We start from the raw sequence: 16,771 nt of genomic DNA, 5'->3' as shown, positions 1-16,771 counted from the left end.
ATTCTCTCTCTCCCTTTCTCTCTCTGCTCCTACCTCACTTCTGCATGAGCTCTCTCTCTCAAAATAAAGAAATAAACCTTTAAAAAAAGTACTTTGAGGGATGCCTGGATGGCTCGGTCAGTGAAACATCTGACTCTTGATTTCGGCTCAGATCCTGATCTCATGGTTTGGTTGGTGAGATCAAGCCCCACGTCAGGCTCTGCACTGACAGCATGGAGCTTGCTTGGGATTCTCTCTCTGCCCCTCCCCTGCTCTCTCGCTCTCCCTCTCTTTCTCTCAAAAATAAACATGAAAAAAAGTTTTTTTAAAGAACCTTGAAAAATCTTTATTGTATGGTAACAACAACAAAATAATTATGGTTGCCAACATCTCCCCCATTATATCAGGCATGACATATGTGGTGGTACCATAGGAAACAGGGTAATTACATATAATTAACCCTTTCTGTTCAGTAAAAGAACTAAGCTATTGATTTCATGGTATTCCAACTTTGAGAGTCAACATGGATTTTTCCCATTTATTCTATCTCTTTTTAATCCTATCTGAGGAGAGAAGGGAGGGATTCCCCCATTGGAGATCATTCTACCTACACGTGTACATATAGATTCAGGGCCATCTGGCCAAGTAATATCTAGGAAAGGAGGTGAAGAAAGTGTAAACCAGTTATTCTCCAAGTGTGGTCTCCAGACCAGCAACTTCAGCATCTTCTAGATACTTGTTAGAAATGAAGAATTCAGGCTCCACCCCAGACCTCCAAACTAGACACTCTGGGAATGGGGTCCAGCCATCTGTGTATTAAGAAACCCCCAGGAGATTCTGAAGTGAGCTAAAGTTTGAGAACCTCTGGTGTAGGGACATTCCAACAGCTGAAATGCTTCTTCCATGCAGGCAGTATGGGCTGGCTGACATACCAAAGGGGTCCACAGTCTCATGATGGCAGTCTGCTAGAGAGTGTGTATAGACAAGGCAGCGTCATGCATCAGGGAAAGCACCTAAGGGTGCTCAGACCCTCAAAAGCTCAAGAGAAATATTTTTGCATTTCCATGTCCTCTGCTTCCTCAGAGGGAAGTCTTCCAACTGTGTGGTTTACTCAGAACAGAATACTACTTTAGAAAGGAGGGTTTGGGGAGACCTTCAGGGAACAGTGCCTGATTAGGGCTCCCAGAAGCTACTGAGGAAGCATAAAGAATACATCTTTTTCATAACCAGAAAGCAGATCTGATTGCTCATCTTTAAAAACCTGCCGATGCCATTTCTCTGACAAGGCGATCTAGGCTCCTCTGCAAATTCCTGGATTCTGAAAGCTGTGTAATGATTCTGAAGGCTCATTATATGTGGAAGTCTTAGAGGCCTCAGTCCAGAGCATGGGAGTAGCAGGCACTTTATATGCCCCAGAGCTGAGCAGGTAAGGAGGAGAAAGAGGGGACAGTGGTGGCTGCTGCCCTCCCCCCCCCCCCCCAAACACCAGGTATTGGCCCAGAGCCTCAGGAATAAGTATGGCTGCTTGACATTGTAGGCAGTAAGTAGCTGTAGGGGGCTCAGTCTTCTGTAAGCTTTGACTCTAACTCTGTGTTCTACAGTTGTAATTCACTACCTTCCTTTCCAGGGCACGTGGAAGGTTTGGTTTCCTCCAAAATAGTTATTGATTCACTCTTCCTCCTTAGTTTACTCTTTGTTCAGTGCTTATTGAATTAATGCCTATGGTAGAAAGCACACTGGCACCGGAGTCTACCTTATGCTTAAACAAATACTCCCCCATTTATTTTCTAGTTGTATGACCTCATGTAAGTTTCTTAACCTCCAAGTCTCAATTTCTTCATCTATAAAATGGAATTAATAAATCCTACCATTCAGATTGTTGTGAAAATTAAACCAAGTATTGGGAATGCAAACTGGAGTAGCCACTCTGGAAAACAGTGTGGAGGTTCCTCAAAAAATTAAAAATAGATCTACCCTATGACCCAACAATAGCACTGCTAGGAATTTACCCAAGGGATACAGGATTGCTGATGCATAGGGGCAGTTGTACCCCAATGTTTATAGCAGCACTTTCAACAATAGCCAAATTACGGAAAGAGCCTAAATGTCCATCAACTGATGAATGGATAAAGAAATTGTGGTTTATTTACACAATGGAATACTACGTGGCAATGAGAAAGAATGAAATATGGCCTTTTGTAGCAACGTGGATGGAACTGGAGAGTGTTATGCTAAGTGAAATAAGTCATACAGAGAAAGACGGATATCATATGTTTTCACTCTTATGTGGATCCTGAGAAACTTAACAGAAGACCATGTGGGAGGGGAAGGAAAAAAAAAAGTTAGAGAGGGAGGGAGCCAAACCATAAGAGACTCTTAAAAAGTGAGAACAAACTGAGGATTGATGGGAGTGGGAGGGAGGGGAAAGTGGGTGATGGGCATTGAGAAGGGCACCTGTTGGGATAAGCACTGGGTGTTGTATAGAAAACAATTTGACACGGGATAGAAGGAACATACTTAAAGATCATAAAAGCCATTTATGAAAAGCCCACAGCTAACATCATCCTCAACGGGGAAAAACTGAAAGCTTTTTCCCTGAGATCAGGAACACGACAAGGATGCCCACTCTCACCGCTGCTGTTTAACATAGTGCTGGAAGTTCTAGCATCAGCAATCAGACAACAAAAGGAAATCAAAGGCATCAAAATTGGCAAAGATGAAGTCAAGCTTTCGCTTTTTGCAGATGACATGATATTATACATGGAAAATCCGATAGACTCCACCAAAAGTCTGCTAGAACTGATACAGGAATTCAGCAAAGTTGCAGGATACAAAATCAATGTACAGAAATCAGTTGCATTCTTATACACTAACAATGAAGCAACAGAAAGACAAATAAAGAAACTGATCCCATTCACAATTGCACCAAGAAGCATCAAATACCTAGGAATAAATCTAACCAAAGATGTAAAGGATCTGTATGCTGAAAACTATAGAAAGCTTCTGAAGGAAATTGAAGAAGATTTAAAGAAATGGAAAGACATTCCCTGCTCATGGATTGGAAAAATAAATATTGTCAAAATGTCAATACTACCCAAAGCTATCTACACATTCAATGCAATCCCAATCAAAATTGCACCAGCATTCTTCTCGAAACTAGAACAAGCAATCCTAAAATTCATATGGAACCACAAAAGGCCCCGAATAGCCAAAGTAATTTTGAAGAAGAAGACCAAAGCAGGAGGCATCACAATCCCAGACTTTAGCCTCTACTACAAAGCTGTCATCATCAAGACAGCATGGTATTGGCACAAAAACAGACACATAGACCAATGGAATAGAATAGAAACCCCAGAACTAGACCCACAAACGTATGGCCAACTCATCTTTGACAAAGCAGGAAAGAACATCCAATGGAAAAAAGACAGCCTCTTTAACAAATGGTGCTGGGAGAACTGGACAGCAACATGCAGAAGGTGGAAACTAGACCACTTTCTCACACCATTCACAAAAATAAACTCAAAATGGATAAAGGACCTAAATGTGAGACAGGAAACCATCAAAACCTTAGAGGAGAAAGCAGGAAAAGACCTCTCTGGCCTCAGCCGTAGCAATCTCTTACTCGACACATCCCCAAAGGCAAGGGAATTAAAAGCAAAAGTGAATTACTGGGACCTTATGAAGATAAAAAGCTTCTGCACAGCCAAGGAAACAACCAACAAAACTAAAAGGCAACCAACGGAATGGGAAAAGATATTCGCAAATGACATATCGGACAAAGGGCTAGTATCCAAAATCTATAAAGAGCTCACCAAACTCCACACCCGAAAAACAAATAACCCAGTGAAGAAATGGGCAGAAAACATGAATAGACACTTCTCTAAAGAAGACATCCGGATGGCCAACAGGCACATGAAAAGATGTTCAGCGTCGCTCCTTATCAGGGAAATACAAATCAAAACCACACTCAGGTATCACCTCACGCCAGTCAGAGTGGCCAAAATGAACAAATCAGGAGACTATAGATGCTGGAGAGGATGTGGAGAAACGGGAACCCTCTTGCACTGTTGGTGGGAATGCAAATTGGTGCAGCCGCTCTGGAAAGCAGTGTGGAGGTTCCTCAGAAAATTAAAAATAGACCTACCCTATGACCCAGCAATAGCACTGCTAGGAATTTATCCAAGGGATACAGAGTACTGATGCATAGGGGCACTTGTACCCCAATGTTTATAGCAGCACTCTCAACAATAGCCAAATTATGGAAAGAGCCTAAATGTCCATCAACTGATGAATGGATAAAGAAATTGTGGTTTATATACACAATGGAATATTACATGGCAATGAGAAAAAATGAAATATGGCCTTTTGTAGCAACGTGGATGGAACTGGAGAGTGTGATGCTAAGTGAAATAAGCCATACAGAGAAAGACAGATACCATATGGTCTCACTCTTATGTGGATCCTGAGAAACTTAACAGGAACCCATGGGGGAGGGGAAGGAAAAAAAAAAAAGAGGTTAGAATGGGAGAGAGCCAAAGCATAAGAGACTGTTAAAAACTGAGAACAAACTGAGGGTTGATGGGGGGTGGGAGGGAGGAGAGGGTGGGTGATGGGTATTGAGGAGGGCACCTTTTGGGATGAGCACTGGGTGTTGTATGGAAACCAATTTGTCAATAAATTTCAGAAAAAAAAACAAAACAAAACAAAAAAAAAAAAAAGAAAACAATTTGACAATAAATTTCATATTAAAAAAAAAAGAAACTTAAACGAAGTATGGCAGGTAAAATGCTTAGCCCATAGACACACTCAAAATATGCTGGGTTCCTTTTTTTCTCTTCTTTCTACCATGCATGGGTATGGTTGGGAGTTTTTTGTTTGTTTTGTTTTGTTTTGTTTTGTTAGCTGTTGAGGTATTTGCATATTGGCGAATAAGATTATTATACTTCACCAAAGAACAGTCACTTTGTTTTCATGTGATGAAGTAGGACAACGACCCAGTAGAGCCTGGGCCCTCGCAAAACAGAGGACATGCAGACAGGCACAAGCACACTTCCTTTTATTTGTGTAAACAGTGATCTGGGCATTCAACTGACAGGTGGAACTCTAAAATAAACTGTGTGTGGGAAGGACCTGACCAATACCCCCAGTTCAATTGCAGAGGCCTAGGAGAGATGCATGTGAGGCTCTGCCCTAAATGACTTTCATCAGAGTGGTCCATGTACATTTCCCCAACATGAATCCCAACTCCCCAGTATGTCCACTGGGAGACGGAGTTGTAATAAAACACAAAATTATCACATTTGAAACCACCAATTGTTGTGGCCTGTTGACCTGTTGTTGTTGTTGTTGACCTGTTCAGCCTTCTCCACACAGCATTAGGCCACTGAATGGAGGCCAGTCATTGCCACAACGCACGCGTGGTCTTCCCTGACTTCTAGTCTCACATGGTAACACAGGGATTCACATTTTCCTGGTTGTGTGGATGATGTCTCTGGAGGCCATACCTGGCTCCAGGGCTCCACCTGCCACTCCTCACAGGGCTCCATGTTACAGCTCATGCTCAGCGGGGGAGGAATGCCGGCCAGGAACTGGCAGTGAAATGGCCTCAGGCTCCGGTGGTCCCGGCTGTCCACACATTGAATCTCCCGGATCTGGAAGCCCCCGCTGCAGTTTCTGGAGCACTGCATGGAGAGGGAGAGAAAAGGGGATACTTGAGTCCCTGGTGTCAGGCTTTGGATCCTCCAAATCCCAGGGAGTTTCTCAGAGAGCCGTGAAGTTCCAGGTTTCCGGCCATGAAGAAGGATTAAGTCTAGCTCAAGTGTACTCTTTCCCTCACAGGCCCTCTAGAAGGAATCATTCAAACAGCTCCCAAAGATGGGGTTCCCCATGTCCAAAAACACAGGCATGGCAATGTGAGAACCAGGTGGCGAGTCCAGTTCTGTCACTCACTTATTGTGAGATGTTGGGCAAGTCACAGAAAAATTCCGAGCCTCAGGTGTCATATCGATAAACTGGGACAATACCTGTCATCTCACAGCACTGTCGTGAAGGTCACAGACACTGGGGTTAGGTGCTTGCTGGTGCAGTGTGTGCCCCAGTAGGCGGCCATTCCCTCTGGTGTGCATTCATCCGGGGTGAAGGGGAACTCTCGGCCAACCCACACCCATCTGCCCTCAGAATCTTGCCAAAAACCTGTTTTCTCCACGACTCTGAAGGCAAGATGGGTTATGCTTTGTCAGATGAAGGGCTGACATGAGGGAAGTAACTGGAATAACTACTCAGTGGTTTGGCTCCCAGAAGTGAGCAAACCCTGGGTTTGTCCCTACCACCCTCCTTCCTCCTGTAGCTAACATCACCTGCCTTCGTCACTGAGAGTTTGCTCAGCACAGGCCCCCTGAAAGCCATTACAAGGCTCTCCTCACTGCCTCCCTCCCCCATGCCCACACCTTGTGTAGCAGCCCCGGCATCCTGCTCAGTCTCAGGTCACTGCAGGGTGCTGACTCCTTAAAATCATGATCAACACTGATGCGCCAGCATCCCCCAAACCAGGGTTTGCACAGCCGATTCTGAAGTAGACCTACTCGCTGACCTCTCGGATTTTGGAAGCTATTCCATCCTCCACCTAGATTTTACTTGATCATAACTTGAACTTCCAAGACTTGGTCTCCAATCTCTTTAGAATGCTAGTGCCAGCCAAATCCCTTCCGTTCATCTTGCCCCCATCTCCTAGTCTCTCCTGATCCTGTCCTTGCCTGGCCTGTCTTGTCACCCTCCACTGTCAGGTAGGGACTGGAGGTAGGAAGGAGGGGAACAGACCCCTGTGCTCCTCAGCCTTTTGCCTCCAGCCTCTCTGTGGGTTAACAGTACATCCCTGTGGTCTTTATGTCCTGAATGTTCCTACCTCTACTCTTTACATTACGCGCTACTGCTCTTCTTTTAGACCTCAGCTTAGATGTCATCTCCTCAGAGAGGCCCTCCTGGAATGCCTTTATCCGAAGGAGGCTCTCTTTCTTGTAATTTCTCTCAGCTCCTTGTCCATTTCTATCACAAGAACTTGAAATGTGGAACAAGTTTTATTCATTCTGTGTGTCCTTTTTCTTACACTCTCACTGCCATGAAATCAGACCCCTATCTGCCCTGGTTCCCACTGTGTCCCAAGCATCTAGCATGGTGCCAGGCACAGAGGGTCTGTACAGATTTGTTGAGTGCATATATGAATTCCGAGGGGGTTTCCAAGTGGGCTAAGGAGACCCTGGTCACTGCAGCGATGAAGAGCACCTTTAATCTCCCCATCCTCCCATCTAGTATCTCATTAGCTTGGCTAAACTTGGCTGAGAAAATGCACCAGCAAGAAAGTGTGTGCATTGCTGTAAGGTATCTGGCCCCTCTCTACACAGTGAAAAATGGTGCTCTTTCTGACCATGGTGGAATAGTCATAACTACAGGGTTTGGGATTGTGAAAGAAAATTCTTCAAACTTTCAGTAGAGGTACACCCCAAAGACAGTTCCCCCTTCTTCCGCCACCTGCAGATTGTGCTAAGTCACCTGACTTCGAACCTTGGGCTGTAACAAGGAAAGATGCTGGCCCATGCGACAAGGGACAGACTGAGGCTCTAATGCCACCATAAATTGAGTGTCCAACTTCTTAGAGATAAACAATGCTTGCCAGACAGCACCCCTCCCCAAAGAAAAACAAGCCAATAACCTCACTTTCCTGCCATGTAGTGAGTACACAAAGGAAAAAATAACTGTCAATTTGAAATCAGCCACAGAGCAAATGAGGGAGCCTGCTAATAATTTCCACACAAAGAGGTCATTTGTCTGACAAAACAGATTTCTGGGAAATAGCACATGGTGAAGTAACAGGATTCTTTATTAGGACAAGGGAGTTTTATAAGACATTAATTATAAAATAGGATTTTATTTTCCTATTTTTCATTTGTTGCTGCAATCTATTATTCCTAATTTAATTTTCAAGCTAGCATTACCCCTTTTGTTAGAGTATTCACATTCAATGGGAAATAAACTTTATTAATATGCTGAAGTAAATAATAAGGGAAGACACTCACTAAATCTCTGACTTTTTGGTTCCATTTTCAAAACAGCCTCTGATTCAGTTAGCAAGAAAGAAGTGGCAGGATATTAAATCACTCCACTTCTAATGCTGTTTTGCCTTATATGCTGATTGCCAATTATTATATTAATTTTTTACAGCCTTAGAGGAGGGTAATTTGTATTAATGTTTCCTCACCTGGAACCTGTGGACTAGACTGAGGACCGGAGTCAGACCAATGAGAACAGAAAGCCTGGCCAACACCTTATTGTGACCAAACAGGCCTGACTGTTTTCTAGTTATGGCATCAATTTAACTAGTGTGATCTGCAGACCAGATAGAATGAAAAATACCCTTAGCTTATAAGAGCCACTGGCAGAGATATGAAATGAAAGCACAATTCTGTGATTCTCCCTTGTGGTGTTTTTGATTTGTGGAGTCATCCTGATACCCTTTACATGTTGGACTCATACAGAGTGCTCAGTCGAGTATAGAGGAATTAGTGAGCATAGCATTGGGAGAGCAGTAGGTTGCACTCAGGTGTGACCCTGAGAGCAAATAGCCACCTGAGTTCACATGGATTAATCACTTCTCTTCTCTCAGCCTCTGTTTCTCCATTAGTATGGAAAGGAAAATAAACTAGATGATTAAACTATCCCAACATTCTAGAGGGGTATACGTGTACGGGATCGCTGCATTTGTATTCTGTTTTGATTTCAGAATACTTTCTTGCTTTCCAAGTTGAACCAAATACTAAATTTGGATACGATTTTTTCTCCTGTTCCTTTACTTATGCTGAACAGATTCACAAGATCCTTAAGATTAAATAATTCATTCCAAAAATTCTAAGTTGAACAGCATGAAAATTCATCCTTCTATCTCTTTCCCCCCTCTCACCCCAACTTTTCTTCCTCCCAGTTATTGGGCACATCTATGTTTCAGGCTCTGTATTTCTAGCAGGTGGGAAGAGTTACATAAATGAGTAGAAGGAATAATGATTATATTTATATATAAAGATTACCTCATAAGTTGTTCATGATCTAGTGAGGGCACAATGGAGGATATGGTCAGTTTCACCTAAAGAGGTCAGGAAAGGACTAAATAAAGGAGCCAAGTTTTGGGCTGAAGCATATAGGATATGTAGATGCTCGCTCAGCCAGCAAAATAGGGTGGGGGGCATTCAAGGTGGAAAGAATGGCATGTATGGAGGCACAGTGCTATGAAACAACGAAGCTTGTTTGGGAAAAGTGCATTAATCAGAATGCTAGGGTAAAGAGTGGGAGTGGACAGAGAGAGAGACGGGCAGGGGCCATCATGGAGAGCCTTGTGGTCTGGACATCAATCCTCAACTAGAGTGGTCTTGGGTTCATGTTTTCTGTGGTCCTAAATGCTTCTATTTCTTTGCCATTCCTTTATTTTCTTTTTAGGGGACCCTTAATCTAAAATATTCCGGGATGTCAAGAGAAGGTGACAGTTCAGACATATAACATATTATACCAAGAATAAAATAAATGCAGTGATTTTCAGTATATGATGACCTTCCTGCTACTCAACTTTTGCTTTCTGGGGACAAAAAATCCCTTAAAACATGCAATTCCATGTTTTCACGTTTGCATATCGGAGTTTAATATATGTTACTGGGAATATTTTATATATCAAAGTTGGGGATGGTCTGTATTTAGCAAAAAAAGGAGCTCTTCCCCTATTAAATTCATTTCTAAAAATTCAGATGTAAAAAAAATGTAGAACCGTCATGGACAGTCTATAAAATCTAATAAACACAAAGACAAGAAGTAGAATAAGACAAAAAGACTAGCAATATACATGAAACACAAGACCATAAAGAAAGGCTGACACTTTCTCTTATTTTCCAGCAAGTCAACTACTGCTAAAATAAAATTGCAACGCTCCCTAGGTGGGAAGACAGAACATTCCAAGAAAAATGTAAAACTGTTTCTGATTCATTTCAGAAATAATATCTGTTAGACTTAACCATGAAAAGGGAAGTGCTTGTTCTCAGAAAGCAAATAAAAGGGATGTCAAATCACCAGTTTACAAAACTTCAGAAGGTGCAACCATCAAGATGTTCCATCGGGCGGTGAATGGAGCTGTGGATGATGCATCGCTCTAGGCGTCAAATGCACCTGAAGGTTTTTCAAGCCCCTTTTGTCACTTCTGCATTTCTTGCATCACACACTTTTTTTCCTCATACAAATTTTAATGCTCTGAAATTGGCATGTTTCTTACAACTGATGTACATATTTATTGTGTAGTGTTCTCTTTCTTTATGAAAAGCTGTCATAAAATTGATGCATCCCCCAGTGGATGTTTCTTAAAACTGGGAGCATTTGGTAACAGCTGTGTGATCAAACGTTAGTGATTTAAGCACTCTGAGCTTTTGTTGCCTCAGTGGGAATTATAAAGAAGGTCCTGTGCTGGATGAAAATGGAACTGATTATCTAATGCTTTTGTGTAATGTCAGGCACATAGTAGTATTTGGCGAGTGTTAGTGCCCAAGGTAGGTCAAGTTCTCCAAAGTTAATGGACACCAAGCACCTTGTCTGCTTAGTACTAAGGAGTGGACACCCGCTCGAGCCAGTCATTCTGTTGACAGAACTTTCTCCACTGTCACCTGTCCACAGGCCTTGCACCCCAAGTCCAGGAAGCCAGAGGTTAGTAAGCACCTAAGAACCAGTCCTAACTTTTATCTTGAGCTCAGAGTCTGCCCAGGGTTTCATCTAAACAGTCTTTTAAGGGGGCACCTGGGTGGCTCAGTCGGTTGAGGGTCCGACTTTGGCTCAGGTCATGATCTTGCAGTTCATGGCTTCGAGGCCCACGTCAGGCTCTGTGCTGACAGCTCAGAGCCTGGAGCCTGCTTCAGATTCTGTGTCTCCCTCTCTCTCTGACCCACCCCCAGCTCACACTCTGTCCCTCTCTCTCTCTCAACAATAAAAATAAACATTAAAAAGAATAAAAAAATAAAATAAACCAGTCTTTTTCCATTTACAAAGCTGTTTCACTAACATTCTCTTTTTTTGATCCTTGCAACAATTCTATGAGGTAAATAGAGGCAATATCATCCATGTTATTTCTCAGAGATGAGAGAAAGAACGTCCCGAGGGTGAATGGCCAGCATCATCAGTGTCATATGCTCATCACGCCAGAGCAGGGTTGCCAATCCAGATGTGTCTTATCCACTGCCCAGCCCTGCTTCTAGGATTCAGTTCTACAGAACTGTCTTCCCAAGGATGCCTCTGGGACAGACCTGAGGACCACAAGCTTGAATTTGCTTCAGGCAGATCACTACATGAAGCGGAAGCACACCATTCTGAAAAGCTACTTCTAGACATGGTAGAGGGAGAGTCTGAACGTATAGTCTTATTCTACTGTCACACACATGGGGACATGTCCACAGCAGTGGTTTCAGGCTGCTTCCAGGAGCCACACGGTGCAGTAAAACAACCACAAGTCAGACAGCCATCACAAAGGTAGGGGATTGTTGGTGAGTAACCCCAAGGCATCAGGTGTGATACTTGTAGGCTCAGAGCAGGCTGCAGCAGACCTGAAGCCCTTTGAGATTTGAAATGTCTCTGGATTGGAGGTGGGGATTGGGGGATAATGCAGAATTTCAAGATAAAATTAGAATTCTTCCCTCTGAGAAAGGATCTGTGAAAAAGCAAACCATCAATATAGCAGAATCTAAACGCTCTGGATATTTAAAGGCAAAACAAAGGCCTACTTTCCTACTCCAGGTTTTATTTATTTTTTATTATTAATCTAGTTATTTAAATTCAAGTTAGCTAATATACAGTGTAGTACTGGTTTCAGGAGTAGAACCCAGTGATTTATCACTTCCATAGAACATCCAGTGCTCATCCCAAGTGCCCTCCTTAATGCCCATCACCCATTTAGCCCATCCCCCCACCTACTTCCCCTCCAGCAACCCTCAGTTTGTTCTCTGTATTTAAGAGTCTCTTATGGTTTGCCTCACCCTGTTTTTCTTATTTTTCCTTCCCTTCCCCTATGTTCATCGGTTGTGTTTCTTAAATTCCACACGAGTGAAATGTCTTTCACTGCCTGATATTTGTCTTTCTCTGCCTGACTTATTTCACTCAGCATAATACACTCTAGGTCCATCTACACTGTTACAAATGGCAGATTTTATTCTTTTTGATGGGTGAATAGTATTCCAGTGTGTGTGTGTGTGTGTGTGTGTGTGTGTGTGTGTGTGTGTGCGTGCCACATCTTCTTTATCCATTCATCAGTTGATGAACATTTGGGCTTATTCCATAATTTGGCTATTGTTGATAGTGCTGCTGTAAACATTGGGGTGCATGTACCACTTAGAACAAGGCTTTTTATATCCTTTGGATAAATACCTAACAGTGCAATGCTGGGTTGTAGGGTAGTTCTATTTTTAATTTTTTGAGGAACCTTTATACTGTTTTCCAGAGTGGCTGCATCAGTTTGCATTCCCACCAGCAGTGTAAGAGGTTCCTCTTTCTCTGCATCCTTGCCAACATCTGTTTTTGCCTGAGTTGTTAATGTTAGCCATTCTGACAGGTGTGAGGTGGTATCTCATTGTGGTTTTGATTTGTATTTCCCTGATGATGAGTGATGTTGAGCATCTTTTCATGTGTCTGTTAGCCACCTGGATGTCTTCTTTGGAGAAGTGTCTATTCATGTCTTCTGTCGTATTTCTTTACTTGATTGTTTGGTTTTTGGGTGTTGAATTTGATAAGTTCTTTAAAGATTTTAGATACTAAGCCTTTATCAGATATGTCATTTGCAAATATCTTCTCCCATTCCATCTGTTGCCTGTTAGTTTTGCTGATTGTTTCCTTTGCTGTGCAGGAGATTTTTCTCTTGATGAGGTCCCACTAGTTCATTTTTGTTTTATTTTCCTTGCCCCTGGAGACATGTCTAGTAAGAAGTTGCTGCAGCCAAGGTCTAAGAAGTTGTTGCCTGTTTTCTCTTGTAGGATTTTGATGGTTTCCTGTCTCACATTTAGGTCTTTCATCCATTTTGAATTTATTTTTGTGTGTGGTGTAAGAAAGTGGTCCAGTTTCATTCTTCTGCATGTTGCTGTCCAGTTTTCCAAGCACCATTTGTTAGAGAGACTGTCTTTCTTCCATTGGATAGTCTTTCTTGTTTTGTTGAAAATTGGTAGGCCATACATTGGTGGGTCCATTTCTGGATTCTCTTTTCTGCTCCTTTGATCTATGTGTCTGTTTTTGTGCCAGTACCATATTGTCTTGATGATTACAGCTTTGTAATACAGATTAAAGTCTGGATTTGTGATGCCTCTAGATCTGTTTCTCTTTTTCAACATTGCTTTGGCTATTCGGGGTCTTTATTGGTTCCATGCAAATTTTAGGATTGTTTGTTCTAGCTCTGTGAAGAATGTGGTGTTATTTTGATAAGGATTGCATTGAATGTGTAGATTGCTTTGGGTAGTATTGACATTTTAACAATATTTGTTCTTCCAATTCATAAGCATGGAATGTTTTTCCATTTCTTTGTGTCTTCTTCAAATTCTTTCATAAGCTTTCTATAGTTTTCAGCATACAGATCTCTTACCTCTTTGGTTAGCTTTATTCCTAGGTATCTTATGGTTCTGGTGCAATTGTAAATGGGATAGATTCCTGGATTTCTCTTTCTGTTGCTTCATTACTGGTGTATAGAAATGCAACCAATTTATGTACATTGATTTTATATCCTATGACTTTGCTGAATTCATGTATCAGTTCTAGCAGTTTTTTGGTCGAGTCTTTTGGGTTTTCCATGTAAAGTATCAGGTCACCTGTGAAGAGTGAAAGTTTGACTTCTTTGTCAATTTGGATGTTTTTTATTTCTCTTTGTTGTCTAAATGCTGAGGCTAGGACTTCCAGTACTATGTTGGACAACAGTGATGAGAGTGGACATCCACGTTGTGTTCCTGACCTTGGGGGGAAGCTCTCAGTTTTTCCTTACTGAGGATGATATTAGCTGTGGGCCTTTCCTATATGGCTTTTATGATGTTGAGGTATGTTCTGTGTATCCCTACTATTTTCTTGAGGGTTTTTATCAAGAAAGCACACTGTATTTTTGTCAAATGCTTTTTCTGCATCTACTGAAAGGATCATATGATTCTTATCTTTTCTTTTTTTAATGTGGTGTATCACATTGATTGATTTGTGAATATTGCACAAGACCTGAAGCCCAGGAATAAATTCCACTTGATTATGGTGAACAATTCTTTTAATGCACTGTTGAATTTGATTTGTTAGCATCTTGTTGAGAATTTTTGCATCCAGTTTCATCAGGGATGTTGGCCTGTGATTCTCCTTTTTAGTGGGGTCTTTGTCTGGTTTTAGAATGCTGACTCCATAGAATGAGATTGGGAGCTTTCCTATCATTTCAATTTTTTTTGGAACAGTTTGAGAAGAATAGGTATTAACTCTTCTTTAAATGTCTAGGGGCGCCTGGGTGGCTCAGTCGGTTAAGCGTCCGACTTCGGCTCAGGTCATGATCTCGCGGTCCGTGAGTTCGAGCCCCGCATCGGGCTCTGTGCTGACAGCTCAGAGCCTGGAGCCTGTTTCAGATTCTGTGTCTCCCTCTCTCTCTGACCTTCCCCCATTCACGCTCTGTCTCTCTCTGTCTCAAAAATGAATAAATGTTAAAAAAAATTTTTTTTTTAAATAAATGTCTGGTAGAAATCCCATGGGAAGCCATCTGGCCCAGGACTTTTATTTGCTGGGAGATTTTTGATAACTGACTCAATATCTTTGCTGTTTATGGGCCTGCTCAAAATTTCTATTTATTTCTGTTTGAGTTTTGGTAGTATGTGAGTGTCTAGGAATTTGTCCATTTCTTCCAGGTTGTCCAGTTTGTTGGCATATAATTTTTCATAGTATTGTCTAATAATTGTTTGTATTTCTGTGGTGTTGGTTGTGATCTTTCCTCTTTCATTTGTGATTTTATCTGTTTGGGTCCTCTCTCTTCTTTTTGTTAAGTCTAGCTAGGGGTTTATCAATTCTGTTTATTCTTTCAAAAAGCAGCTTTTAATTTCATTGATTTCTTCTGCTGTTTTTGTGTGTTTGTTTATTTCCATATTTTTTTTTCTGCTCTACTCTTTATTATTTCTCTTCTGCTGGCTTTGGGATTTATTTGCTTCTCCTTTTATCACTACTTTAGGTGTAAGATTAGGTTGTGTATTTGGGACCTTTCTTACCTCTTGAGATGGGCCTGCATTGCAATGCATTTTCCTCTTAGGACTGCTTTTGCTGAATCCCACAGTGATACTGTCATGTTTTCATTTTCATTTGCTTTCATGTATTTTTAAATTTCTTCTTTAATTTCCTGGTTAATCCATTCTTTTTTTTTTTTAAGTTTATTTATTTTGAGAGAGTTGGCACGAGCAGGGGAGTGGCAGAGAGAGAGGGAGAGAGAGAGAGAGAGAGAGAGAGAGAGAGAGAGAGAGAGAATCCCAAGCAAGCTCTGTGCTGACAGCGGGTCTCAAACTCATGAAATTGCGAGATCATGACCTGAGCTGAAACCAAGAGTTGGGTGCTTAACTGACTGAGCCTCCCAGGTACCCCAATCCATTCATTCTTTAGTAGGGTGTTCTTTAACCTCCATGTATTTTAGGACTTTCCAAATTTTTTCTTGTGATTGATTTCAAGTTACACAGTGAAACTCATACCCAAACTTCTGGGTAGTTTTTATTTTCCCTTCTGTGTCTCAGCTGTCAAGGGAAACTGGCTCCCCAGAGTGAAGATGGGGCCTAAAGAGCATCATAGTGGGGTGGTGTGCTTGGCAAACAGAAGGTACACACGGCTTACACCTCTGCACCTCCTCCTGCCAATCAGCTATCAACCCCACAACTGTGCAGTGTCATATAGCCTGGGTCTATCCCCCAGGGGCTGGCTCAGCCCCAGGCTAGGTTAGGCCTGGTTAGTGCCCAAAAGCACCAAGCCTAACAAACCCAAAAACCTGACACAGTGTCTCACAAGGGACCATGCAGACAACACAGCAAAATGAGTAACCATAGCCAGATTAGCAGAGGACAGCAAAACCACCTTGCAAAAAGATAGTACAGGAAATACACTTTGAGAGACCAATGTTTTCCTTGTGTCTAGCCTTCTTGTCATTTGGGTCTGGAAGACTGAAAAGCACATTTGCTTTGTGAGCAGCTGCTGCGTCATGACTTAATTATACATGTGATGATGTATCATTGTAATTATAATGGTAAATTTAAGTAACTCAGAAATAATGTTGCATGCTGGACAAGCAATTAATTACAAAAATTTAACTTCTTATGCCAGTTTATCTGGGGAGAGCAAAGACAGACAGCTAAAAACATGTGGTTTAATAAAAACTCTGTACTGGTTCTAAGACTATTGTGTAACTTCGAGTAGGCCTATGGGGATGTCTTTGATTACTCATCCATTTTAGCAAAGAGGGCAGAAGGAGGTAGCAAGAGAGGAAGGGAGGAGAGACACTTACTTCAGCAAATGCTTAGATAAGGCTGTCCCCCTCCAGAACACTGCAGAGCCAGATCAATTACCTTGCTCCAGTTCCCCACTTTCCAGCTGGCACAGGGACGAAGGTGGCATCTCTTGGCAGGATCAGGCCTCTGAAGGGCAGCACAGTCGGAATCCCTCTGGGTGCTGCATTCCACGCTTCTCCAGTAGGCCCCCAGACCACAGGTGGTGGAGCACTGTGTGGGGAGGGGGACAGAGAAGACAGAAGCTGAGG

The 16,771-nt window shown here is 42.2% G+C and overlaps 1 protein-coding gene across 2 annotated transcripts in view; it reads right to left on the bottom strand.

The window, feature by feature from the left end:
* Window positions 1-16,771, bottom strand: part of ADAMTS12 (ADAM metallopeptidase with thrombospondin type 1 motif 12) — a 343,919-nt gene that overhangs the window by 19,603 nt on the left and 307,545 nt on the right. The window contains exons 20-21 of one of the 2 annotated variants that reach the window (XM_043600301.1): window positions 16,581-16,733; window positions 5,484-5,660 (exon numbers count right to left, since the gene is read on the bottom strand). In XM_043600301.1, coding sequence (XP_043456236.1) covers window positions 5,484-5,660; window positions 16,581-16,733 — 330 coding nt within the window. The remainder of the gene's footprint in view (window positions 1-5,483; window positions 5,661-16,580; window positions 16,734-16,771) is intronic. The other variant, XM_043600310.1, reaches the window with a different exon arrangement.

This window comes from Prionailurus bengalensis, chromosome A1, assembly GCF_016509475.1.
Source record: "Prionailurus bengalensis isolate Pbe53 chromosome A1, Fcat_Pben_1.1_paternal_pri, whole genome shotgun sequence".
NCBI classification, from domain to species: Eukaryota; Metazoa; Chordata; class Mammalia; order Carnivora; family Felidae; genus Prionailurus; species Prionailurus bengalensis.
This window is presented reverse-complemented; position numbering and strand designations above follow the sequence as displayed.